The sequence below is a fragment of the Carassius carassius genome, chromosome 4 (genome assembly GCF_963082965.1).
Source record: "Carassius carassius chromosome 4, fCarCar2.1, whole genome shotgun sequence".
NCBI lineage: Eukaryota > Metazoa > Chordata > Actinopteri > Cypriniformes > Cyprinidae > Carassius > Carassius carassius.
The window spans coordinates 16,821,578-16,847,678 of NC_081758.1; the positions used below are offsets into that span (position 1 = coordinate 16,821,578).

Below are 26,101 nucleotides of genomic sequence, written 5' to 3' on the forward strand. Positions count from 1 at the left end.
AAATAATATAAAATAACAATCCGACTGCATTATCCAAACAATCTGCCAAAGAAAGAAAGAAAGACAGACAGAAACAACACATTTACAGGAATGATCTGGCGTGACATGTCCCTGCTGAGTAAGTCTTGCCAGCTTGAGTGTTACGACAGATGAGTTATGGAAAATCAATTAAACCTTCAGCTTCATATGAATGAACCACATCAGCTCTTCAACTGCCTGCATATTGTATCCCACAGACTCTCAAATAAAGCTGAAAACAGATTTAATTCATTAAAAAATAAAAATAAAACAAGCTCACACCAGTGGTCAAGCTTGTTTGGAACATAGTTACTGGTTTATTAACCAAGGTGGCCTACCAGCCCTGACCGAGTTGACAATAGTCCCCATCAGGTTTCTAAACCAATAATAGACACATTTTTTTATTTCTTTTGTTCTGTAGACTTTTTGAACCTAAGCTCTCCTAAAACAGCTCGTACGCTCTTGCTAGATTCATTTGTCCACTAACAGTGACAGAATTTTTATCATGACCAAAATCACTGTCTCTAGGTAGCTTATCCAGTACAGCTACCTTTTTTTTTTTTTTGCATAATTTGACAAAAACATTTCTTGATTTATAATAATATTTAATTAAATAAAAAGTAACGTTTATTTATTTGTATTATTTAATTTGTTTGTAATATTTGTATTTTATAATTTAATTAAATTATTTATTTTGTTAGGAAGACAACCCAACTCTCTCGGTTTCTTGCCTCCATTTATGTAGCCTGTTTCAAACATTTGCTGTGGGTGAAAGTTCTCTCCCAGCGCACTGGGATGCTGCCTGGAGGACGTGCTATTGCTGTTCAGTGTTCACGCACACAAACATGGCGGAACCCATGGAGCTGCTCTGCTGGGGAGGTGACTGGGATCTGCCATCCGTGCACACAGACTCCCTCATCGTGCTGGTAACTACACGCGTTAAATTAACGCTTGTATTGCATGCATAACCACAATGTAATAATTAATCAACTACGTCGATGCAGTTTTGGAGAGACGTGTCCTGGGATCCGGATAACTGCAGTGTTTAGAGTCCCTTTGATAAAAGTCTCTGTACACTTAATTTCTTAGCTGATGTTACCGTAGCTGTCATGCAAAAAGCAGCTCGACTGAACTGAATTGCATTGCATTGCATTGCATTGGTTTGACTGGATGATAATTGGTAGCTGATATGTATCAGACAGCTCCGGGGTTTATTTCTTGGAGGTCAGAGAAATAATGCTGATGGGATCTGAAGGGTATGGGTTCTTTTACTCGCTTTTCTCTTTTTAGATTATAGATGGTACACACGTGCTTGTGTTTTGTAAAGAAGTGTAGCTTTTTGTTTAATTTCGCAGCTGCCTGAAAACACGCGTTCTGATCTTAGACTGTATTAAAACAGCCAGGTTATGAATACCTTTTACAGAAATGCATAATAAAAGTTTTAAAATGTAGTTACAGTGTAGCACTGTAGTGATGATTATTAATATTTACTTTACCCTTAATCAATCATCTGTGCACATTCATATGTTTTTAATGTTGTCTTGTAGGCATATGCAAAATTTTCAGGTGCAAAGCTTGCAGTAAATTCTATTGACTGGACATGGAGGACTATAACAGGTCAGGAAGGATTGTTTTTAATAGTATTGGTTTAAGAGCATGTTAAATGTAGTGAGTCTTTTTCCAAATGTAACATTGTGAATGGCAAACATTGCTGAAGTGCATGAGAGGGGTTTGTATTTGGACGAGCCCTTTTAAGGTTAAGCTGCAGCTGTCATGTTTCTCCCTCCACAGCATCTGTGCCTCAGCTACACTGTGAGGGATCCACAGTCACAGAACCAGCACAGATTCTAAACTTCCTACGAAAACAGGTAGAAATTCATATCTGTTATGTGGGGGTATTTTGCAGTTTGTCTGTGATTATCGCATCAGAAGGATTTTGATGAAACCAGGACCCGAGTGGTTTATTTTGACTTATTATGAATTTATAACATGGCTTTACCAAATCAAGACATACATTAACATTAAAAAGTGATTTTCTAAAATGGGATTAGCTACAGTTTAACTGTAATTTATTATTACAAATATTTAATCACAGAATTTTCAAATCTAGTTTTCCAGCAGCCCAACATTTCTATTCAAATATATTTATTGGGAATATACAGTGGGTATAGAAAAGAATCACCCCAAATGAAGCTGTATATGTAATTATAACATCCAAGTGAAAGATATAACACCAACATGTCAGAAAAAAATAAAACCCAGAATTATGTTGGGAAAAGGATCACCCTCTTGTGTCAGCAGTTTGTTGAACCGCCTTTTGCTTTAATTAAAGCCTTTAGTCTGTTGGGATACGTCTCTACTAACTTTGAACATGTAGGCTTTGTAATATTTGCTGAACTGCTCAAGTTCAGTTCAATTTGATGGTGAGTGTTTGTGGACTGCAGTCTTCAGGTCACTCCACAGATCTTCAGTGAGGTTTAAGTCTGTGATCTGACTAGCCATGCAAGGACATTCACAATTTTCTCCTTCAAACACTATCTGGCCAATTTTGCTGTGTGCTTTATGTCATTGTAATGCTGGAAGGTAAACCTTCTCTCTATTGATAACTTTCTGGCAGAGGGCAGCAGATTTTCCTCAGGAATTTTACTGTATTTTGCCCCATCCATTTTTCCTTCTAGCCTGACAAGTGCTCCAGTCCCTGCTGCAGAGAAACACCCCCAGAACAGGATATAACCACCTCCATACTTTAGGAATGCTGTTATTTGGATGATGAGCTGTATTGGATTTCTGCCAGATATATAATTTGGTGTTGAGGCCAAATAATTCCATTTTAGGAGAGCTTCGAAAGGGTTGAAGGGTGTAGGGGACCAAACAACTGTTTCTTGAAGTGCCCTTCTGCATCATCATCATCATCACATGCCCACGTGGAGCCGCTGTCATAATGCAAATGCAAAGTCTGTGCAAAGGATCCTTTGAAGTGGCCAGTTTTGAGCACTTCAGTTTGGAACGATTCAATATGGTTGCCTTTCGATGGGCGATATATCCCATTTGGAACGCACTGTTTATCATGAATTCCTGCGACTGCTTCAGAGTTTCTGTAGGCCTCATGGAAGCCTCTCTGAGCAGTTTCCTCCTGACCCTTGTAAGGGAAACAGGTCAATTTAGCTCAAAGGGAATCATTTAAGATTTTAAAGGGAATTTGAACAGAATCACTGTTTCACGGCTGATCACTGAGACGCCCTGCGATTCACTGAACGAGCCGTTTAACATCAAATCTGCGCTGGATATTAATATCCAAAGTATAGTGAAAACACTATCAATTAGCACAGTAACAAGATCGGCAGTTTAAGACATTAACTTGTAAGCACAAAACACAAGATACTTCTCTTTTCAATATGAATAATGCTTTATTAGATAAATCTAAGACATATAAACTAATCTAACACATAAACGCACACACTCACACATTCACACAAGTTGCAGAAAGATCGAAAGTTAAAGATGAGTTTAAGAGAATGGAAATGTGGAATCCCAAGTTTACAGCAATACGTTAAATTGCATAAACATGAACAACCATCAATCACTTAATTAACCCTCGCATGGAGTTCCTCAATGAGGTTAAAATTATATTAGATACACCAGTACAAATCAGAGTCTGGAGGTAAGTACTTGCATCTCCTGTGTAAAGGGAGTCCCCTTTGTTGTCGTTGAAAGGGGATGTTCCTGATGTCGCTGATTGGCTCGAAGTTCAGTAGTCATTGAAGTGGCGTCTTGGGAAGCCCGTGGTTGGGCGTTGGCTGAAGACGGAGTTGTGTGGCTGGTTGAAGTTTAACGGGCACCCGAGGTCAGACGTTGGAGACTCGATGTTACAAAACTTAACTCAGAACACGAAACTCTCAAACGGAAAAGAAAAGAAGTAAAGTTTGGCGAGACTAGGTGGTGTTTCTTCTCATCGTGGCTAAGTAGCAGCAGGCGTGCAGGCCGAAGCACGCTGTACCCACGCTCAAAGAACAATGATGACAAACAGCATGGCTAAAAGCTAAAGCTAAGAAGCAAATCTAAAAGCAGGCATGACTGATAGCAAAAGCAGAGCTAAAACTAAAAGCAGGCATGACTAGTAGCAGAAGCAAAGCTAACAACTAAAAGCATACATGACTAATAGCAGAGCAAAGCTAGATGCTAAAAGCAAGATTTTATGGTGTCCTGGGTATTTAAACTGGTCTGTTGGCCACACCTCAAATGTTGTCTTGACCAATCAGATATTGTCTTGGCTCGGGGCATCATAAATCATATGTTATCTTACCAAGCATGTGGTCCGAATTTTCCCGCTCTTGCAAGGTCTAATTTTGGACATGATTCCTATAACAAGAGTATGATACATTTGACAAATAATTGATTGTCAGGACTATTTCAAGCAAGCAGATTCGATTACATAGATACTAGACATGAATATGTATCCTTTAGCTATCCCATAGTTATTAAAAGACATACACAATAAGTGATTATAACATGATAGTCAAATGTGTGGGTTACACATAAATGAATATGGAGTTAAGCGATGGACTGATATTCATTTATAAGTCCTTTTGAGTTCATTTTGGTCCATGTATATGTAGAAAAGACAGTTTCTTAACAACTATCAAAACAGAAAAGGAGGGGAAAAAAAGAGGAAAACAAATAATGAGAAAATAACACTTTGCATGGTATGTTTGTTACATTGTTCATCATTCAAAATCATTTAATAAAGCTTGAAATACAACAATAAATGATAAATAGTAATTGATGATGATAAAGTCCATCAGTACAAAAAAAATACAACAATTAATAATAAAATAGTAAATCCTTTTTTTCAATACTGATTGGTCAATTATTATGGTCTTACAGTGGTAAGATTGGAGAGCCGACTTTAGATATTAATGTGTGGGTATGAAGAATGATGCGCTTGAGAAAGTGTAATTATGCTCCCTGGATTGTATATTAAAGTGTCAATAAAACATGTGTTCTCAATCCACACAGAGATTCAATGCCGACTATGAGTTGACGGCTAAGCAAGGTGCAGATACAATGGCTTATATCGCCCTCCTGGAGGAAAAGCTGCGTCCAGCACTGGTGGGTCCATCTGCAATGCACTTACTGATTTGAGTCACATCTGATCCTCGTAATGATGATGTTATGAATTAAGTGTAGATCAGTGCTGTTAATTTGTAGCTGCACACATTCTGGGTGGACGCAGAGAACTATGTTAACCTGACCCGACCCTGGTTTACGTCACATTCCCCGTTCCCCCTCAACTTCTTTGTGCCGGGTCGACAGGCCAGCCTGGCTCTGTCCCGCATCCTACTGACCAAAGCAGAGTCGCCATTGCTGAACATCACAGAAGTAGAGGGAAAGGTATGAGAAAACAGATCCATATTCAAGTACGATTTATGTCATTTACTGAGGCATTATGTCTCAAGCATTGCATTGAATTCATCTATTCTTTTTCAATGCCATGGTGAAATGGAATACAGTTCATCTCAGGAAAATTGTCTGTCCTCATGAGCAAATGTGCCTGAGGTGGAGTGTAGAAACCAGAGGATCATAAAAAATGTGATGTTGTAGTTATGCCATCCCTGATGATTAATGAATATACAATTGTATGGCTAGTAATAGAATTTCTTTTAGATCTACAGTGAAGCCAAAGAGTGCCTGAATTTGCTCTCCCACAGACTTGGGAACTTCCACTTCTTTTTTGGGGACACGTGAGTTTTTGAATTCTTTTATCCCATAATATTTATCAGCTCTTTTAAAGGGAAAGTTTTCCCAAAAAATAAAAGTCTGTCGTCAATTACTCCCCTTCAAGCCATTCCAAAACCTGTATGACTTTCTTTCTTGCTTTTGTGGAACATGAAAAAATATATTTTTAGAAATGTTTTTCTTTATTTGTTTTTTCTTGTTCCCAACATTCTTTAAAATAACTGTTTTCTGTTTTAATATATTTAAAATTTTATTTACTCTGTGTTGCTGCTGAAAATTTAGCCTTGCAATCACAGGAATAAATTATAGTTGATCCAAACCTATATGCATTCCTTTCAGCTGCTGAAAACAAAAGTGATATTTTGAAGCATGTTAGTAACAAAACAAATGTTCCTTTTTTTGGTGAACTATCCCTCTAAATGTAATCATCTTTGTCTATCAGCCTGAAGTTCACCATGTTTTCTATCTGTCAGGCCTACAAGCCTGGACGCCTTTGTTTTTGGCCATATCGCCCCTCTTTTTAAAGCCCCTCTTCCCAGTGGGCAGCTTCAGAAGCACCTGAACCAACTTGAGAACCTCTGCCAGTTCTGCAACACCATCCTTAAAAACTACTTCACCGACGCCTCTGCTGAGAAGAGAATGGACTGTAAGTAGTAAGAGCTCTGTCACAGCCTGTCTAGTACTATATTAATAAAACCACAAAAATATAGTATTGGTCATGTTCTGCTCTCTTTCGTCTTTTTATTAGTTTATCTCATCCTACATATGTTTGCTGTTGAATCATATAGAATTAAATAATTTAACCAGACATTCATGATTAATCACCTTTCCATTGCCTTCAACCCCAGACATCTGGCTCATAGAAAATGCTAAAAGGCAGTTTAATAACAGCGTGGTCTTGGGCCTCGTGGCTATTTTAAGTGATTTGCTCTGTCTCTTTGGCTGCACTCTGTATCTGCACTAACCTTTCTCCCATGTGCGTAAAAACGTCTGCTTTTCTTCAGAATCAGTGTCCTGTCGTCTCTTCTTTTCTCTGTCTCTGCCCTCTTGCTAGGCTCTCTGACGGCTACCCATGATCCTGTCGATGCAAACCTCCAGAAACTGACACAACTTGTTAACAAAGAGTCCAACCTTATTGAAAAGGTTTTGGCAAGATCTGTTGATTCACTTCTGAATTTAATGTCACTAGAAATTACAGTTACATGGTTAAAAGCATGTAGACACTGTTTTTCACTATGTATTGAAAAGCTTCTGTTCCTTTTTAGCGTAATTGAGCTCAGACTCATATTGAGAGATAGGATCTGGCTCACAGTCAATTTCCCAATTCAGTGTTCAGTGGGGTTCAGGTCTAGGCCAGTCAAGAAAGGGTCCAACCAGACTTAATAAACCGTTTATTTACTTGATTTTCTTTCTGAGGTATTTCATGCTGGAAAAGAATAGTCATGCAGCATTGTTCTGAAAATATTTAATAAAAAAGTGTCTTCAGTATCTCACCATTTGAAATGTTATTTCACAATTCTGAGAGAAAACTCTCAGTTGTGAGACATAAATTCAAATAGTGATATTGTGAGGGGGATAGTTATCCCAAACTGTGAATTTTTTTTCAATTTTTCCACAAAATAAATAAATAAAAAAGCAACTGTTTATCTCACAGTTGTGTCTTCTCAGAATTCTGACATTTTTAGAAGAGTTAGAATTGCAAGGAAAAAAAAGAGTTCCGAATTGTGAAAAAAAAAAAAAAAAAGTAAAATGATGTTACTATATTTTAAGAGTAAAGTTTTTATCATAAATGTCAAGGATTTGTTTTACAGTTATGCCTGGTCGTATGCTCGATTGTATGAACCTGTGCAGAAACAGACACACGAGGGGGTTGTCCACATGCTTTTGGCTATGTAGTGTATCTCATAAGCTCTTCTTACACATTTTTTTTTGGAATGAACACTTGTCCTGTGGGCCTATGGTCATGTATGTTTATGTCACAGATGGATGACAATCTTCGCAGCAGTCCGCAGCACAGACCGCACAGACATGAGACCAAACCCTCGGCCCTGGCCAGCGAGAGGAACTCACCCCTTCTAGCGAAGCACTGACTTTTACATAATGTATGCATTTTTCCAAATCATATTTATTATTTAACAAACTGATGTGGTCATAATAAATGAATACTAGTTTTCCATGATGAAGTTGCTGAAATGTTGGTTTGAGTGTTCGATTTTATAAACAACGTAAAGGGCTTGATAAATGGCATTCTTCATCTGTTGTTTTTAAGAATCATTGGCACATATGTATAAAAGGGAAATGCTTTGTAGTAGCCTAATAATAGCAACACTTAGCTGACAATTGATGACTTAAGAAGATACAAGTTCTATAATTTAAAAGAGAAGTGTGTTCCAGTTGAGTTGCATTGTCCTTGATCTGTCTTGCTGGCGGTCATTGGCTTTTCACACATTATTGCATATGGAACTTTGAATGCACAAGCTGGCTTTCCAAATGCAAAAGGTTTTGTGTGTACTTCATGAGGATTTATTTATGTTTTAATTCCTGCCCAAAAACAATTACAGGTATATTATAAGATTTATGGTTTATACCCTAGGAATTCAGCCTTTATTCCATGGTTTCATCATAGAATTTATTATAATAATCAAATTAGGAGTTTAAAATTCTACATATAGAAGGTTCATAACAGTTTTTATTTAAGTGCACATGGTAGATTAACTATCAATACTGCATATTGTGCATTACAGCATACATCTTATTTGATTTGAGCTTTCCATTGATTTCACTTTCCACATTCTTGTCTTTTGGTGCAAAGGGATATTGACATCTGATTTTGTGTACTGTGTATACATTTATTATTTTTCATATTCCTCTGGAGGTTTTATACATGAAAGGAATGCCTTAAAAGTCCAGTGCTGTGCTGTGCCATGCCATCGCAGCTGACTTTGTTTTTGATTTAATCGGTTATTCATTGTGTTTTTAAGAAATTTTATATTTCAAAATATATCAATGTATATGTTCAAATATATGCAATGAAGTGAAGTTCTTTTAAATATATTTTTTTTCTCAGAAAAATGGGGAAGAAAACAAGTTAACATTCAATTTATTAAACTGGCACATTTAGTTGTTTACACCAAATGCAAAACCCACTACCTTTTTTTATAGTGGAAAGTACTGTAGCTAAATTGTTACAGACCTTAAGAACTTATTTATGCTCTTTGAATGAAGAATACTAACATATTGCAAAACTTTCCGTTCATTCATCCTTTGTGCCAGTAATAGAGAGACAGCTGTGGGGCTGCTGCTTGAATGTCACATGGAAGCTATTACAACTCAACACTCCCCAAATATTCACATTCCCTCAACAAAATGGAAAGGACAGGAGATTTTTTCCCATTTGTTGTGCTGGCTATTTGGTCTTTACCCCCATATATATATATATATATATATATATATATATATATAAAATAGATTGTTACAAATAAACCTTTGTTTATTATTTATTAATCAAAGACTCCTAAAAAAGTACTCCGAAGCTTTGTTAACATTTTCATTCAGTCCAGTCGTTTTTTGAAATACAAATAAATATACAAGTAGACTAATTTATACCACTTCTAAACGATTATACAACAGAAAATAATCATTTTACAAAACTGACAACCACTTTGTGTTTTCCCTGCACTGTGTCCATTAGACTATAAATTGAATTAAAATGTTTTCTCTTATGCAAGTGATTGTAACTGATTTTGAATGTCACACAGTGAGGCTTTCAGAGCAGAAAATAAAAATAAATAAATAATAAAATATGCACATAAGTGAAAACTGAAATCTCTACTCATCCAAATCATATAAATACAGTAAACCACAGAAAAATATTTTCATCACTCATTTGTGATGCCTTGTCCATCATCTCGAAACACGTAACTCCACCGAGGGAGACTTCAGCAATGAAAGCATGTTAGTAGCAGTGCCAACATCTATTCATTTTATTCAAACAACCTGGAAACCTGTCGTCTCCATAATAAATACACTGACACTGAATATGAATGTCTGCACATCATGTGATCATATACTGTATAAGAAGCAACAACACTGGTTGCATGCACTTTCTGTTTAATATATAGAAAAAACAACGCAACAGCTCTGGAGGGATTTAAAAGCACAGCTTCAAAAACTATCCTTCATTTCACAAATGTAAATTAGGGTGACCAAATGTCCTTTTTCCGGGACGTCCTTGCTGGGATTTCGAAACTGCCTAAAATGTCTGGGTTTTGGCTTTGTTTTCCTTTGGACATGCTCTCTACGGTCTTCATAAATGACATGTATGCGTATTTGTATTGCTTTGACCATTCTCTGTAGATCTCACCTTCATGCATGCCATGACTGGTCCATCAAGCAGTTTACCTTCAGCAAACTGCCTTTAGTCACCCTGACTAAATGTTCCTCATAATCTCTTCAGTCACACCGTTTCTTAGAACTGAGCAATTCTTCAGCACAGTATTGTTTCATTTGATTACTATTAAGAAAGAATCACTTGATTCGTATCCTGTGGCACAAGCAAGCCCAGAGCTTTGAGGCTTCAATGAAGCAGCTCAAATCTTTAAAGTTTGCCAATGAAGCAGCTCAAATCTTTAAAGTTTCCCAAATTTTTAAAGTTTGGGCTCATAAATATTAGATCACTCACACCCAAAGCAGTTATTGTAAATGAAATGATCACAGAAAATAGTTTTGATGTACTCTGCTTGACTGAAACCTGGCTAAAACCAAATGATTATTTTGGTCTAAATGAGTCTACTCCACCAAACTACTGTTATAAGCATGAGCCCCGTCAGACTGGTCATGGAGGAGGTGTTGCAACAATATATAGTGATATTCTCAATGTTACCCAGAAAACAGGATACAGGTTTAACTCTTTTGAAATACTTCTGCTAAATGTTACACTGTCAGACATGCAAAAGAAGTCTAATGTATCTCTTGCTCTGGCTACTGTGTATAGACCACCAGGGCCGTATACAGAATTCCTAAAAGAATTTGCAGATTTCCTCTCAGACCTTCTAGTTACAGTTGATAAGGCGCTAATCATGGGAGATTTTAATATTCACGTTGATAATGCAAATGATACATTAGGACTTGCGTTTACTGACCTAATAAACTCCTTTGGAGTCAAGCAAAATCACTCTCACTCTCTCAAGAAAGTAACTCGTAGTCTTGAACGCAAATGGAGAAAAACTAACTTGGAAGTTTTTAAAATTGCATGGAAAAACAGTATGTCCAGGTATAGACAGGCTCTAAAAACTGCTAGGGCAGAGCATATCCACAAACTCATTGAAAATAACCAAAACAATCCAAGGTTTTTATTTAGCACAGTGGCTAAATTAACAAATTACCAGACGCCACCTGATTCAAATATTCCACCAACGTTAAATAGTAATGACTTTATGAATTTCTTCACTGATAAAATAGATAACATTAGAAATACAATAGCGAATGTAGATTCTACAGCGTCTAACACTTCAGTTTCATCCATCCACCCAAAGATAAACTGCAGTGCTTTACAAATATAGGACAGGAAGAGCTAAATAAACTTATCACTGTATCTAAACCAACAACATGTTTATTAGATCCTGTACCCACTAAATTACTAAAAGAGCTGTTACCTGTAGCCGAAGAACCGCTTCTCAATATCATTAACTCGTCGTTATCTTTAGGTCACGTCCCAAAACCATTCAAGCTGGCGGTTATCAAGCCTCTTATTAAGAAACCAAAACTAGATCCTAGTGTACTGGCAAATTATAGGCCTATTTCAAATCTTCCATTTATGTCTAAAATTTTAGAAAAAGTTGTGTCTGCTCAATTGAGCACCTTCCTGCATAAAAATGATCTGTATGAAGAATTTCAGTCAGGTTTTAGGCCCCACCATAGCACAGAAACTGCACTTGTTAAAATTACAAATGACCTGCTTCTTGCGTCAGATCAAGGCTTCATCTCATTTCTAGTCTTACTTGATCTTAGTGCTGCGTTCGACACCATAGATCATGACATACTCATAGATCGATTACAAAACTATACAGGTATTCAAGGGCAGGCTCTAAGATGGTTTAGATCCTACCTGTCCGATCGCTACCATTTTGTTTACTTAAATGGGGTGTCATCTCATTTATCATCAGTAAAATATGGAGTGCCACAAGGATCCGTCCTAGGTCCCCTTCTATTTTCAATATACATGTTGCCCCTTGGTAATATTATTAGAAAATACGGAATTAGCTTCCACTGTTATGCTGATGATACTCAGCTATATATTTCAACGAGACCAGATGAAACTTCCCAATTATCTAAGCTAACAGAGTGTGTTAAAAATGTAAAAGATTGGATGACAAATAATTTTCTCCAATTAAATTCGGATAAGACAGAGAGATATTAATTATTGGACCAAAAAACACCACACAGAATCTTGTAGATTACAATCTGCAACTAGACGGATGTACTGTTACTTCCTCTACAGTCAGAAATCTGGGTGTTATATTGGACAGCAATTTGTCTTTTGAAAATCATATTTCCAATGTTACAAAAACCGCATTCTTCCATCTTAGAAACATTGCCAAGCTACGAAACATGTTATCTGTTTCTGATGCAGAAAAGCTAGTTCATGCTTTCATGACCTCTAGACTGGACTATTGTAATGGACTTCTAGGTGGTTGTCCTGCTTCGTCAATAAACAAGCTACAGGTCGTCCAAAATGCAGCAGCTAGAGTCCTTACCAGGTCAAGAAAATATGATCATATTACCCCTATTTTACAGTCTCTGCACTGGCTACCTATTAAGTTCCGTATCAGTTACAAATTATCATTACTTACCTATAAGGCCCTAAATGGTTTAGCTCCTGCGTACCTAACTAGCCTTCTACCACGCTACAACCCATCACGCACCCTAAGGTCACAAAACGCTGGACTTTTGGTAGTTCCTAGGATAGCAAAGTCCACTAAAGGAGGTAGAGCTTTTTCACATTTGGCTCCCAAACTCTGGAATAGCCTTCCTGATAATGTTCGGGGTTCAGACACACTCTCTCTGTTTAAATCTAGATTAAAAACGCATCTCTTTCGCCAAGCATTCGAATAATGTATCTCTTAAATTGTGAGTGTAGTTGCATCTGCATTTTTATTCTTTAGCTTGGGTTAAACTAATTTTACTTTGTTGGATCAGCAGCTATGCTAATGATGTCTCTATTTTGTTTCTATGTTTTGCCACGGTATTTACATCCCGTGGTAACTAGGATTTACACAAGCTCCAGTCTGGATCCAGAACACCTGAGAAGAGATGATGCTGACCCTCAGAGGACCCCAGATGATGCTAACCTTGAATCAACAGAACTAACAATTATTGCTACATGTGTGACTGCATCCTATAATTACTATTAATTAATAATATTGATAGTTCATCATCTAGCTGACTACGTCTTGTATTATTATTATTTTTATTTTTCTAAAATCCTGTCAAACGTGCACAAACTACTAGCTACTACTAAATATTGTAGAAACATAATTTTCTGTAAAGTTGCTTTGTAACGATTTGTATTGTAAAAAGCGCTATACAAATAAACTTGAATTGAATTGAAAATCTGCAGCTGCAGAGAAGGGTTAATCCGACACAATAAATATATATATATACACTATATATTATGTAATACAGTATAATAAATGTCAAATTATATATTTATCAGTAAGGAGACTGACAAATAATTAAAGAATCCTGAAAAAGATTTTGCATTCCACAAAAATATTAAGCAGCACAAATGTTTTCAACATGAAAAAAATAAAATAAAATACAGCTTTGCCATCACAGGAATAAATTACATTTATAAAACAGACAAAACTATTATTTTAAATTGTAATAATATTTAAAAAATATGACTGTATTTTAGTACAAATAAATAGAGTCTTGAGAGAGAAAAACCCTGTTCTGAGGAGTTTTTGTCAACCATGACTAATTTATTACCGAACCAAAACTGTTTGATAATAGGGAAAATGAAATTGAAATCTCACTATTTATGTGGAATAATACAGCCTTTTCTAGGTCACTGATACAGCTGCAGTCTTCATATCACGTTTGTAAAATACTAATTGTGCCTTTAAAATCAATCAGAGCATAACCCAAGATGTGTTAATAAAATCAATAAAACCAAATTCAGATTTAAACAACTTGGTTTCATTGAAAAGCAGTGTGCTGGTGTGTGAAACAGCTTGATATGCGATGCCGACGCGGTAGGCTTCGCATTTTGACACTTCCATCTCCCAGTAGTAATATCCAAGAGAAGGTAAAAGCTCACCCATAACAGTTGGACATCTGGGAGCACGTATATATATATATATATAAAATTACATGTATATATGTGTGTGTATGTGTGTGTGTGAGTATGTGTGTGTGAGTATGTGTGTGTGTGTGTGTATATATATATATATATATATGTATGTATGTATTTGCTGTAACTAAAGATACCTGTTCTTTTGTGCATCACTGAAAACAGCATATGTCATTAATTTTGAGGTTGCAAACTAAACAGGACATATAATTTGTTGTTTTTTTCGAGTATGTATCTATCTACAGTGTTAGTTTTGTAATAGTGAAAACAACTCTTTGAGATACTTACTCTATGTTAGAGGACATTTTATCGTAGAGGTCATGTGGGTACTCTACTGAGTTCCTGTCCTCTGAAACCTTCAGCAGTGAGCTGGCCGTTTCACTGAGGAACTGGAACCTTGTACCTTATCACACAACAACATTCACCAATTAGCAACAGAATGAACATTTAATCATTTTTAAAAGTGAGGATTTAGTGATGCTGTCAAAAATAGGCACGTTTTAAATCACTAACTAGATGTATGGTCACATCAAAAAACATTCTGATGTTATATCAGTGGTGAATAAGAGCCACCTCGCTCTGCTCACTGGCCCCTCCAGCATTCACTGATTTGATGTAGAAGAGGTAAATATAGTTTTGCTAAGCAATGATGCATTAAATTGATTAAAACTGACAGTAAACATTCATAATGTTACAAATGATCTTAATTTCAGATAAAAGTCCTACTGAACTTTCTATTTATCAAGGGAAAAAAATTCATGGCTTCCACAAAAATTGAAATATAAGCAGCACAACTGTTTTCCAAATTAAATAATAATAAATGTTTCTTGAGCATCAAATCATAATATTAGAATGATTTCTGAAGGATCATGGGACACTGAAGACTGGTGTAATGAAGCTGTAAATACAGCTTTGCCATCACAGGAAAAAATATTACATTTGAAATAATACGTATATACACATTAACATATATATTCAAAAAAATATATCAACATAGAAAACAGTTATTTTAACATTTCACAATATTACTGATTTTTTCTATCTTTTCGAGTAAATAAATGCAGCCTTGATCATAAGACACTTATTTCAAGAACATTTAAAAATCTTACCAAACACCAAACTGTTGAACTGTAATGTGTGTGTGTGTGTGTGTGTGTGTGTGTGTGTGTGTGTTTTAGTGTGGATGGTAACATCCTGTTCTCCCTTTAGTCTGACCTCCTTGTGGCTCTTCCATGCAGTAGACTTGGAAGCAGTCAATAATATCATCCTCATTAACTTTCCAATACACAGTGACGGAAGTGCTGGTTGCAGAATTGGCCTGTTGAGGCTGAAGATGTGGTTTTTTTAGGCACTACAAATTGAGTGATAATTCAAATCAGTAAAAAGTGAAGGGTGTTTATTTGCAATGGAAATCTTGGCTGAGGCGCACCTGGAGTGGCTTGTCTGATTTTCCTCCTATTGCCTGATTTGCCCTTGGCATAATCCTCAAAAACCAGCAGCCCTCGTGGACCAAGTTCAAGTGACATGGTGGATTCCAAAACTGTAGTTAACCTATTTTTAAAAAAATGAATGGAAGGATCACTGGAAGGAGACGCTGCAAAACTAAGATGAAATCCAGCTTATCACGATATTAAAGGGATAGTTCACCCAAAAATGAAAATTATGTCATTAATGACTCACCCTCTCAACAGACCCAGAAGAGAAGACAATGCTGAATAAAGTCGTAGTTTTTGTTATTTTTGGATAAAAATGTATGTTCGATGCTTCAAAATATTCTAACTGACCCTCTGATGTCCTTCTCATCGGTCATCTCCATAGTCTCCGTGGCCTTGTCGATATTCTCCTGGAGCGAGACAATCTGGTCATAGAGCTGCTCCAGTTTGGCCTTTTTCTCCTCCTCAATGGCCTGAGACATCTCATTGTACTGATCCATCAACAGCTTCACCACCTCCTCATTGTGATCCTTTATGATCTTCTCACCATCATTAAAGTTCTCCTGTGAGAACAGCACAATAAAGCTGCACAGAAGTTCGCAGAAACCATTTGAGTGCAAAGTTCACCTCCACAATGCTAAGATTTTGTGGGAGGTTCTCAGGACATTGCTACACGTTTTCTATGGCATCTTTTTGACCTTATTCTTGGTCCTCCACTGTCCAACAAAATATTTATAGTTCTCTATGATATTTTGGTCTGTAGATATGACTTGTTTTATAGTCCACAAAGTTAAAACACAAATGGTACAGGATATGTTGCATATATTTAAATGAACACACTTCAATATAAATACCTCCACTGTGTTGTATGCCAGCTCAAGCTCAGATACAAAGTCTTCAATATTCTCAAATTTTCCTTGTAAAACTGATATCAGATCGCTCAGCTGATTCTGAAAACATTATCACATGGGAAATTCATCAGATTAAACATCAAACATTCTGAGGTAATTATACAACATATACAGCGTTCATCTTGAATGATTGCGCAACTTCTATTCCTTTCATTCTTGCAAATCTAATTTCTCTGTTGGATTGTTCATGCTTGGCAAATGTCAAATCACATTGGTGCAGTCCTTTGGAATAAACTACAGATGAATCATGGAAACAGCTGTCTACTTTCAGATAGGGACATTTCAGGGCTTGCTGGGAGTCAGTCGGTTCTGACTCATCTGCTATGAATACTGTCAAAGGCCAATAAAAGTAACAATCTTTCTCACGGTCTCTAACTGTTGTATACTTAAACATTCTTGTATTGGCAACCAAATGTAGTTAATTTTACAGCCGATTATGTGTTTTTATCATTTGGAAATATTAGACACTGAAAGAGCACTTCAGTTTAAAACAATCAGTGACTTCATAATGTAAGCCCTCCAAACAGGCCAGCTAAGAAAGATCTGATGTCAAGATGATGTCAGGAAACTGTGCCTTAGCACTCTTTCAAAGTACAGGAAAAAATTGGCTTACCTTAAGACTGTCAAAGGCCTCATCCAAAGAGGCCATCTCATGATTTTGAAGCTCAGCCTCACTCAGCGGTACTGGGCAACGACAAACAAGGCAGAACGCATCCATTGGTTGAATTTCAAGTTCCTCTTGTTCATATTCCGATCTCTGAGCACTAAATCCTCAACCAATTCAAAGCCGCTTTCCAGGGTTTGATCTGACAGACGAACTTGTTCATGGTGCCCATCCTCAGCTATAGCTTGCTCAGAATGTCTTGCCTCTTGTTTGGTGACCATCTCATAATCAAGCTCCTCTGCAATTTCCTGCTGCCAATCTGGGTCGCAGCTCAAGGTCGACAGGTCCTCTTGAGGGGTAAACTTTGCAATTGTGAGAAGACACCTTTGTTCCTACTTAAGCTTCCTCCTCTGTGTACATCTTCAAAAACGTTCACACTATCCTCTGGCCCTAAAAGTGAAACTCTCATTGCTGAGTTATCGTCCTCGTCAACTGGAGGTGGCAGCAAAACGGACTCTGGTAGGTCTGTTAAATCTTCAAACTGCATATCATCTATATGACTTTTCTTTCCTTTCTCCAATATTTCTACTGAAGTTAGAGGTAACATCTCATTCTAAATATCTGTCTGACCCATGGATGATTCTTTCACTGGGATGTCTGTGGTTAATATGGTCACATCATTTATTTCACTATGTTCTTCTACCTGTACCTTCTTTGTTAGTACAACAGGTGGCAGCCTTACATTTGATGAGTCCTCTACATCTTCTGCTACTCTCATCTCTTCTATGCTTTCTTGTGCAGATGCCTTCATGTCATTAGCCAACAATAAGTTATATTCTTGTCTTGAATCAATCCTCTCTGTTGTCACTCTTTTCTATGCAGGTATCTCATCCTGAACAAGCTCTTTTATGGTGCCGGCTTTCTGATTTGCTTCCTCTGTAACATCTGCATTGATTTCCTCACCTCCTCTGTGTTTTTCTGGAACCCCAGGTTCAATCCCAAGTATATCAGTATGTCCCTTTTGCGTTTCCAGCCTTTGTTTTAGCATTGAGGCCTCATTTGTTGGCCTATCTGCACCCGTGTCCGCTTTGGCTTTCTTGTTTGGTGCACTGAATTCATTTTGTAATTCTGAATATATTTTCTCCTCACTTGTAATCTCAGGTTTAGTCTGAAGCTCAGTGTTCGCTGTATCTGTTTCACGTGGATATGATTTTTCTGAAGCTCTCTGAACTGATGTAATTTCAGACACTGGCTTCATTTCAAGTTCTGTTAACACTTCTGCTGTACTGATATGGGCCTCAACCACTTGTGCTGCACCAATTCTGTCAACTACTTGCTCTTGTTCCTCTTTCTTGGGTATTAATGTCACGACAGATGAGGACCCAAGAGCGGAATGAGGCTGAAAAATAGTTCTTTATTAAATGGAACGTCTTGGCTTCAAAAAACTAAACAAGAACCCCTCGGGGAGAAGGGAAAAAAACACAGTATTATCTTCCAACCGCACAGTGGGCAGGTCGTGCGCTCAGCCCCCGAGCGCACCAGGAGAGAGGGGGGTAACAAATCCAAAAACAGTAAGCAGGAGAATGGTCGAACAGACAAGGGGTCAAGCGAGGTGCAGACAGGGCTGAGAACGGCAGGCAGTACCAGGGTCAAAACCAGTCCAGGTCGAGTACCAGAAGGGCAGTCCGAAATCCTCTGAGGGCAAAGCACACGTTACACCAACTGGGCAGACAAACCAACAAGCGTACAGACCAGAAAGAAGGAACAGGACAGGATCGAGGTCAAACGCCAAAACGTCACAGAACACACTGACAAGGAGAGGTGAAAATCAAACAGAATAAATAGGGTGAGTACTAACGAGATAGAGGGAACAGGTGCGTCAGACAAGCCGCTGCCTAGATTGCTGAGCGAGATCAGCTGGCGCTAGGGCGATGGGAAGAAAAACCAGAGAATATCTATAAAACTCAGAAAGAGAGAAAAAATGAAAACAAAACGAATACAAGTGTGGAAAAATGAGTCGAAACGCAAAAAAAATAAATAAAAAATAAACAAAGTAAAAATAAGGAAGAAAAAGGACAGATCATACCCGAGTCCTGACAGTACCCCCTCCCCCAGGAGCGCCTCCCGGCGCCCCCAAGGAAGGGCCGCATTGGTGAAACTGGTTGATGAGCGAGCGGTCCAGGACGTCCCGAGCCGGAACCCAACATCTCTCCTCCGGACCGTACCCCTCCCAGTCCACCAGGTACTGATGTCCCCGCCCACGACGTCTGGAGTCTAAGATTCTCCTAACCTTATATGCAGGAGAACCGTCAACCATAACAGGGGGAGGGGGGGCGACAGGGGAAGACACAGTAGGGGAATGGGGAGAACGCAAGACAGGCTTAACCTTGGACACATGGAAGACAGGGTGCACACGACGAAGAGAATTGGGCAACCGGAGACAGACCGTCACCGGGTTGACGACCTTGGAAATACGGTACGGCCCAACGAACTTAGGCGCCAAATTTCGTGACGGGACCCTCAGTGGCAAATCCTTGGTGGAGAGCCACACGCGCTGTCCGCAGACATAATGAGGCGATATTAAAGGGATAGATCAACCTACGGTGGCGGTCTGCGGCAGTCTTAACGTGTCCCCTAGCTCGGATAAGCGCCTCCCTGGCCCTCCTCCAGGTGCGGCGACAACATTGAACAAAAGCCTGAACTGAGGGGACAGCTGCCTCAGAGCCCTGGGAAGAAAACAGAGGAGGCTGATAACCCAGACTACACATGAACGGGGACATACCTGTAGACGACACCGGTAATGAGTTGTGAGCATATTCAGCCCAGGTGAGTTGATCACTCCAGGAGGAGGGGTTATGGGATGCCAGGCAGCGGAGCATCCGACCGAGATCCTGGTTGGCGTGCTCAGTCTGGCCGTTGGTCTGTGGATGAAAGCCTGACGACAGACTCGCGGAGGCTCCAATCTGTCGACAGAACTCTCTCCAAAAATGCGAAACGAACTGGGGACCCCTATCAGAAACCACGTCCTCCGGAAGGCCGTGAATCCGGAAGACGTGATCAATGACCACCCGGGCCGTTTCTTTAGCCGAGGGGAGTTTAGGAAGGGGAATGAAGTGGACTGCTTTGGAAAAGCGGTCCACTACGGTGAGAATTACAGTATTGCCACTGGATGGAGGGAGTCCAACCACAAAATCCAGGGCAATATGGGACCAGGGGCGGGATGGGACGGGAAGCGGCATTAACAGACCAGCGGGAGGAGAATTTGAAGACTTATTTTGAGCACACAGACTGGGCACGCCCCCACAAACCGGCGTACATCCTCCGCCATGGCAGGCCACCAAAACCGTTGGCGGATGGCAGCCAGCGACCTCCTCACTCCTGGATGGCACATGATCTTGGAGGAGTGACCCCACTGGAGAACGGCACGAAGAGCAGACCCGTGAGACACCCCGTGGGCACCCCAACTTCCCCCTGCGCTCGTCTGACGAGCTTCTCGATTCCCCAGGAAACCACCCCCAGCACGCACCCCGGAGGTATTATAGTGTCGGGGGGCGGCTCGCCTGGAGAAGCGAAAAGACGAGACAGCGCGTCGGGTTTAACATTCTTGGACCCTGGTCGATAAGAGAGGGTGAAGTCAAAGTGCCCGAAAAAGAGCGCCCACCGAGCCTGTCTGGCATTAAGCCGGCGTGCAGACCGAATGTACTCCAAATTTTTGTGGTCAGTCCACACCAGAAACGGAACAGCCGCTCCCTCCAGCCAGTGACGCCACTCCCCCAAGGCCAGACGAACCGCCAACAACTCGCGATCACCGATGTCGTAGTTTCGTTCTGCGGAAGACAAACGGTGTGAAAAGAAAGCACAAGGATGCAATTTATTATCTGAGGAGGATACCTGGGAGAGTACGGCACCGACGCCGACCTCTGACACATCCACCTCCACCACGAACTGCCGGGAAGTATCCGGAGTAACCAGGATGGGGGCTGAAGTGAATCTATGTTTTAATTCATCGAACGCCGCTTGGGCATCAGCTGACCAACGGAAGTTGACCTTGGTGGAGGTTAGCGCGGTCAGAGGGGCCGCCACCTGCCCGAAGTTCCTGATGAATCGCCTATAGAAATTGGCGAAACCCAGGAACCGCTGTAACGCCTGCGGGAATCAGGTACCGGCCATTTGGAGACGGCCCCCACCTTAGCAGGAACCATGCGAATCCCCCCAACCGAGATGATGTGTCCCAAGAACGAAACTGACTGAACGTGGAACTCGCACTTCTCCACCTTAACGAACAGCTGATTCTCTAACAGCCGCTGAAGCACCTGTTGGACGTGCTGAACATGATCCTGAAGAGAAGAAGAGAAAATTAAGATGTCATCTAAATAAACAAAAACAAATCTATCGATCATGTCCCTCAGCACGTCGTTGACAAGTGCTTGAAAGACAGCTGGGGCGTTGGATAACCCGAAGGTAAGAATCCAATATTCAAAGTGCCCACGAGGCGTGTTAAACGCGGTCTTCCATTCGTCCCCCTCCCTGATCCGCACTAGATGGTAAGCATTGCAAAGATCCAATTTCGTGAAGAACTCGGCCCCCTGCAAGAGATCGAAAGCCGAAGACATCAACGGCAGAGGGTACCGATTCTTAACTGTGATGTCATTCAACCCTCGATAGTCTATACAGGGGCGCAGAGAGCCATCCTTCTTCTTCACGAAAAAGAACCCCGCCCCGGCCGGAGAAGAAGAGGGACGAATAATACCGGCTGCCAGAGAATCACTTAAATACTTCTCCATCGCTTCGCGCTCGGGCGCGGAGAGAGAGTACAGCCGTCCGCGAGGCGGAGAAGTGCCAGGGAGGAGATCGATGGCACAATCGTATGGCCGGTGGGGAGGAAGAGACACAGCCCGGGACCTGCTGAAGACCGCCCGCAGATCATGGTAGCAAACAGGAACTCGAGAAAGATCCGCCTCCTCCTCCTGTGGGGAAACAGAAACAGAGACCGGGGAGAAAGCAGACAGAAGGCAATGTGTATGACAATATTGACTCCATGACAAAACTAAATTGTCTGCCCAGTTAATGTTCGACCCGTGACGAACGAGCCAAGGATGACCCAATACCAAAGGGACAGATGGAGATTTACAAACTAGGAATTTGAGGTCCTCCCGGTGGTTCCCGGAGGTAAGAACACTCATCGAATCAGTGATCCGAGAGATCTGCATAAGTGGCTGGCCATCGAGTTTGTGAGCGATTATGGGAGACTGCAGGGATTGGGTGGTTATATCCCGAGCGCGTGCCCATTCTTCATCAATGAAGTTGCCCTCTGCTCCTGAATCAACGAGTGCTGAAGCCTTAAACAAAGAGTGCTTAGTAAACAGAGACACAGACAGATGAGTGCGTGACCTGTGAGTGGGGGAGATGGCAGTACCACTCAAATTAACTCTCGGAGGCGAACGAGCAGCCTTAGCAGGACAGGAGTGAGCTCGGTGTCCCTGAGCTGCGCAATATAGGCAGAGACCCTCCAGCAGGCGGCGCTGTTTCTCCTTGGGTGTGAGGCGTAAGCGATCCACCTGCATAGGCTCACACTCCTCGGCACTCTGGGATGGAGGAGCGAATGGGATGGGCTCGGAGTCCGCTCGAACTCGACGGCGTAACTCTCTCCTGGCGTCAATACGGAGGGACAAACTGATCACATCATCCAACCGTTCAGGGACCTCGCGGGCAAACAGTTCATCCTTGACGGAATCGTTGAGTCCCTCTAAAAAGCGAGCGATAAGAGCCTCGGCGTTCCAGCCGCAAGTAGCGGCGAGGGTGCAGAACTGCACAGAATAATCTGCCACTGGCCGTCTGCCCTGTTGAAGACGCGCTAACAGTTGGGACGCCTCTTTGACAAAAACCGACTGATCAAAAGTCTTAATCATCTCCTCCTTAAAAGCACCGAAGTCAGAACAGCACCCTGCCTGTGATCCCCATACTGCAGTACCCCAATCACGTGTTCTACCTGAAAGCAGGGAGATGACATAGGCCACCTTGGAGATATCCGATGCGTAGGTTCGAGCCTGTAGAGAAAACACCACCTCGCATTGAATAAGGAAGGCTTTGCAACAAGTAGGCTCACCGGAATACACGGGGGGGTTGTTAACTCTTGGCTCAGAGGAGAAAGCGGATGGGAGAGGCCCAGGAGGCGGTGAAGGGAACTCCTGTTTGGTGAGACGATCGAATCGACCCACCAAATCCGTGATCTGAGCTGACAAAGCCTCCACAGAGTGACGGGTGGAAGACAGTTCCATCTCGTGACGGCCCAACATCGCTCCCTGATGCTCCAAAGCCGACTGCCAAGTTGAGTTCTCCGCTGGGTCCATTCTTGGTCAGTGTGTGGTGTCACGACAGATGAGGACCCAAGAGCGGAATGAGGCTGAAAAATAGTTCTTTATTAAATGGAACGTCTTGGCGTCAAAAAACAAAACAAGAACCCCTCGGGGAGAAGGGAAAAAAAACACAGTCTTATCTTCCAACCGCACAGTGGGCAGGTCGTGCGCTCAGCCCCCGAGCGCACCAGGAGAGAGGGGGGTAACAAATCCAAAAACAGTAAGTAGGAGAATGGTCGAACAGACAAGGGGTCAAGCGAGGTGCAGACAGGGCTGAGAATGGCAGGCAGTACCAGGGTCAAAACCAGTCCAGGTCGAGTACCAGAAGGGCAGTCCGAAATCCTCTGAGGGCAAAGCACACGTTACACCAACTGGGCAGACAAACCAACAAGCGTACAGACCAGAAAGAAGGAACAGGACAGGATCGAGGTCAAACGCCAAAACGTCACAGAACACACTGACAAGGAGAGGTGAAAATCAAACAGAATAAATAGGGTGAGTACTAACGAGATAGAGGGAACAGGTGCGTCAGACAAGCCGCCGCCTAGATTGCTGAGCGAGATCAGCTGGCGCTAGGGCGAAGGGAAGAGAAACCAGAGAATATCTATAAAACTCAGAAAGAGAGAAAAAATGAAAACAAAACGAATACAAGTGTGGAAAAATGAGTCGAAACGAAAATAAATAAATAAAAAATAAACAAAGTAAAAATAAGGAAGAAAAAGGACAGATCATACCCGAGTCCTGACAATTAATCCTTCACTCACTTTATCCTCAACTACAACAAGTATTCCCCCATTTTCATAGACATGGGAGTCATTTTCTAAGGATCTAGGTACAGAATCGGTTTTAGTAGCATCTGCTGTAATTGTTTCAGACTCTTCAGAAGGCTCTTCAGTTTTAGGAGGTTGTGTTTTATCTAACAGTGGTTCGTTGATACTGATAACCTTCTGAGCAAATATTTCTGGTACTTCTATTTTTGCTATGTCTTTATCAATCATTTGAGTTAGATCTGGTTCTAAAATATTTCCTTGTGTCTGGTTTTTATAATTCTCTCCTTTGTCATCTTCAGTAATAACAATTGTTTCCCGAATGTCAGCAGTGCCATCACCTGCTTTGTGGCGTTTATCCATACTGACCTAAGAAACGCTAATGTTTTCAACTGCATGTGTTGCATCAGCCTGGAATTTCTCTGAGCTCTTGGTTAAAGGCAGCATTTTAAATTCAGTCTTAGCTTTAATCACATCTTCATGCACTAAACCACCAGACTCTTGAATATGAGCAGTCAGACTTATTTGTTCTTGTCCACTGTGTTCTTCTTTATTGGTGGTTTTGCTTTCTGGCTTAGGGTCACTTTTTTCATGACACTGTCCTTGTGTGATGAAACGGCGGAGTCAGTTAGATCCATCTGCAGCAGTTTATTTAGGCAGGTAATCAAACAGAGAACAGCAGACATAAACTCAGGCTGTTATCAAAAGGGAACTCAAGCTGACGTTAGTAGAGAACTCCGACAGTCTAAATAATCAGGTTACTGAGTCCAGAGATACTACGGAGAATAGCAATAAAGACCAGGGGTAAAACAAAACTTCACAAAATAACAAAGAGGAGAGCAGTCCATATAAAGGGGAGAAGACTAGTTGCAGGTGATAATACTTCAGGTAATCAAGATAATTAAGCAGGGTTAGACGGGGATGATAGGAGAGAGGGAGACTGGGAAATGCAGTTCTAATATTCAGGAGAGAGGGATCTGATGCCGCCAGAGGAGGGCGTAGCAGACCGTTCCATGACATAGCCCCTCCCCTGCGAGCGGCTCCGGAAGCGAGGACCAGAACGTCGATGGGGTCTTCCTCGGGGTCTGGGAGCAGGTCGGTCCGGATGGTCGCGATGGAAGCTGGTAAGGAGAGAGGGGTCTAGGATGTCTTGTGACCTGACCCAGGAGCATTCCTCAGGACCGTACCCCTCCCAGTCAATAAGGTAATGTAGAGCCCCGCCACGATGTCTGGAGTCCAGTACTGCTCGCACCCGGTAGGCCTCCGTGCCGTCAACCTCAATAGGAGGATTCTGCACCGGCGTGTTCCCCTCTTGGCCCTCCTCTCTCCTGGGGGTGATTGCGGGTCTGAAAAGAGACACATGAAAGGTAGGTGAGATTCTGTAATGAGAAGGAAGAGCCAACCTAAATGAGACCGGGGTGATCTGGCGCAGAATTTTGAAAGGACCAATGAAGCGAGGGGATAGCTTCTTGCTGGGTAGTTTGAGACGGAAATCTCAGGCTGAAAGCCACACCCACTGGCCGGGACGGTACCGGGGACCCCCGCGTCGCCTCTGATCCGCATAATGCTGATATTTGCGAATGGCCCGCTGTAAATGCACATGAGCAGCATCCCAAGTGGCCTCGCTGCGCCGAAGCCAGGAATCTACCGTGGGGAGATCGGAGGGCTCGCTCGCCCACGGGAAGAGCGGAGGCTGAAATCCCAGGACACACTGAAAAGGTGTCAGACCAGTGGCCGGTTTAACTAAGGAATTCTGAGCGTATTCTGCCCAAACAAGGAAACGACTCCACTCCTGCTGATTTTGATGGCAATAGGTCCGTAGGAAACGAGTTAGGTCCCGATTCAACCTCTCAACCTGCCCGTTGGCCTGAGGATGGTAGCCCGAGGTGAGACTAACATTAATATTGAGTTTCGAGCAAAGTT

At 41.2% G+C, this 26,101-nt stretch overlaps 1 protein-coding gene and 1 pseudogene across 2 annotated transcripts; one reads left to right on the forward strand and one right to left on the reverse strand.

Annotated features, from left to right (window-relative positions):
* The first annotated feature begins 783 nt into the window (after positions 1-783).
* Positions 784-8,661, forward strand: LOC132138398 (metaxin-3-like). Of its 2 annotated transcripts, XM_059547670.1 has the most exons (9): positions 784-944; positions 1,566-1,635; positions 1,810-1,886; positions 5,035-5,127; positions 5,227-5,409; positions 5,683-5,759; positions 6,228-6,400; positions 6,809-6,897; positions 7,737-8,661. In XM_059547670.1, exons 1-9 carry the CDS (start codon positions 864-866, stop codon positions 7,842-7,844), a joined length of 951 nt encoding a protein of 316 aa, XP_059403653.1. In that variant the 5' UTR covers positions 784-863; the 3' UTR covers positions 7,845-8,661. The 2 variants fall into 2 exon arrangements, with proteins under 2 accessions (XP_059403653.1, XP_059403654.1); XM_059547671.1 differs by lacking the exon at positions 6,809-6,897.
* A 6,601-nt stretch (positions 8,662-15,262) lies between these two features.
* Positions 15,263-24,541, reverse strand: LOC132134535 (cardiomyopathy-associated protein 5-like; annotated as a pseudogene).
* Positions 24,542-26,101: the final 1,560 nt, after the last annotated feature.

Excerpts from the sequence above, each read along its gene's own strand:
- LOC132138398 (XM_059547670.1), top strand. The coding sequence starts at position 864 with ATGGCGGAACCCATGGAGCTGCTCTGCTGGGGAGGTGACTGGGATCTG. Across the intron at positions 5,760-6,227 it reads CACTTCTTTTTTGGGGACAC|GCCTACAAGCCTGGACGCCT; the intron begins GTGAGTTTTTGA and ends TCTATCTGTCAG. Across the intron at positions 6,898-7,736 it reads AGTCCAACCTTATTGAAAAG|ATGGATGACAATCTTCGCAG; the intron begins GTTTTGGCAAGA and ends TTTATGTCACAG.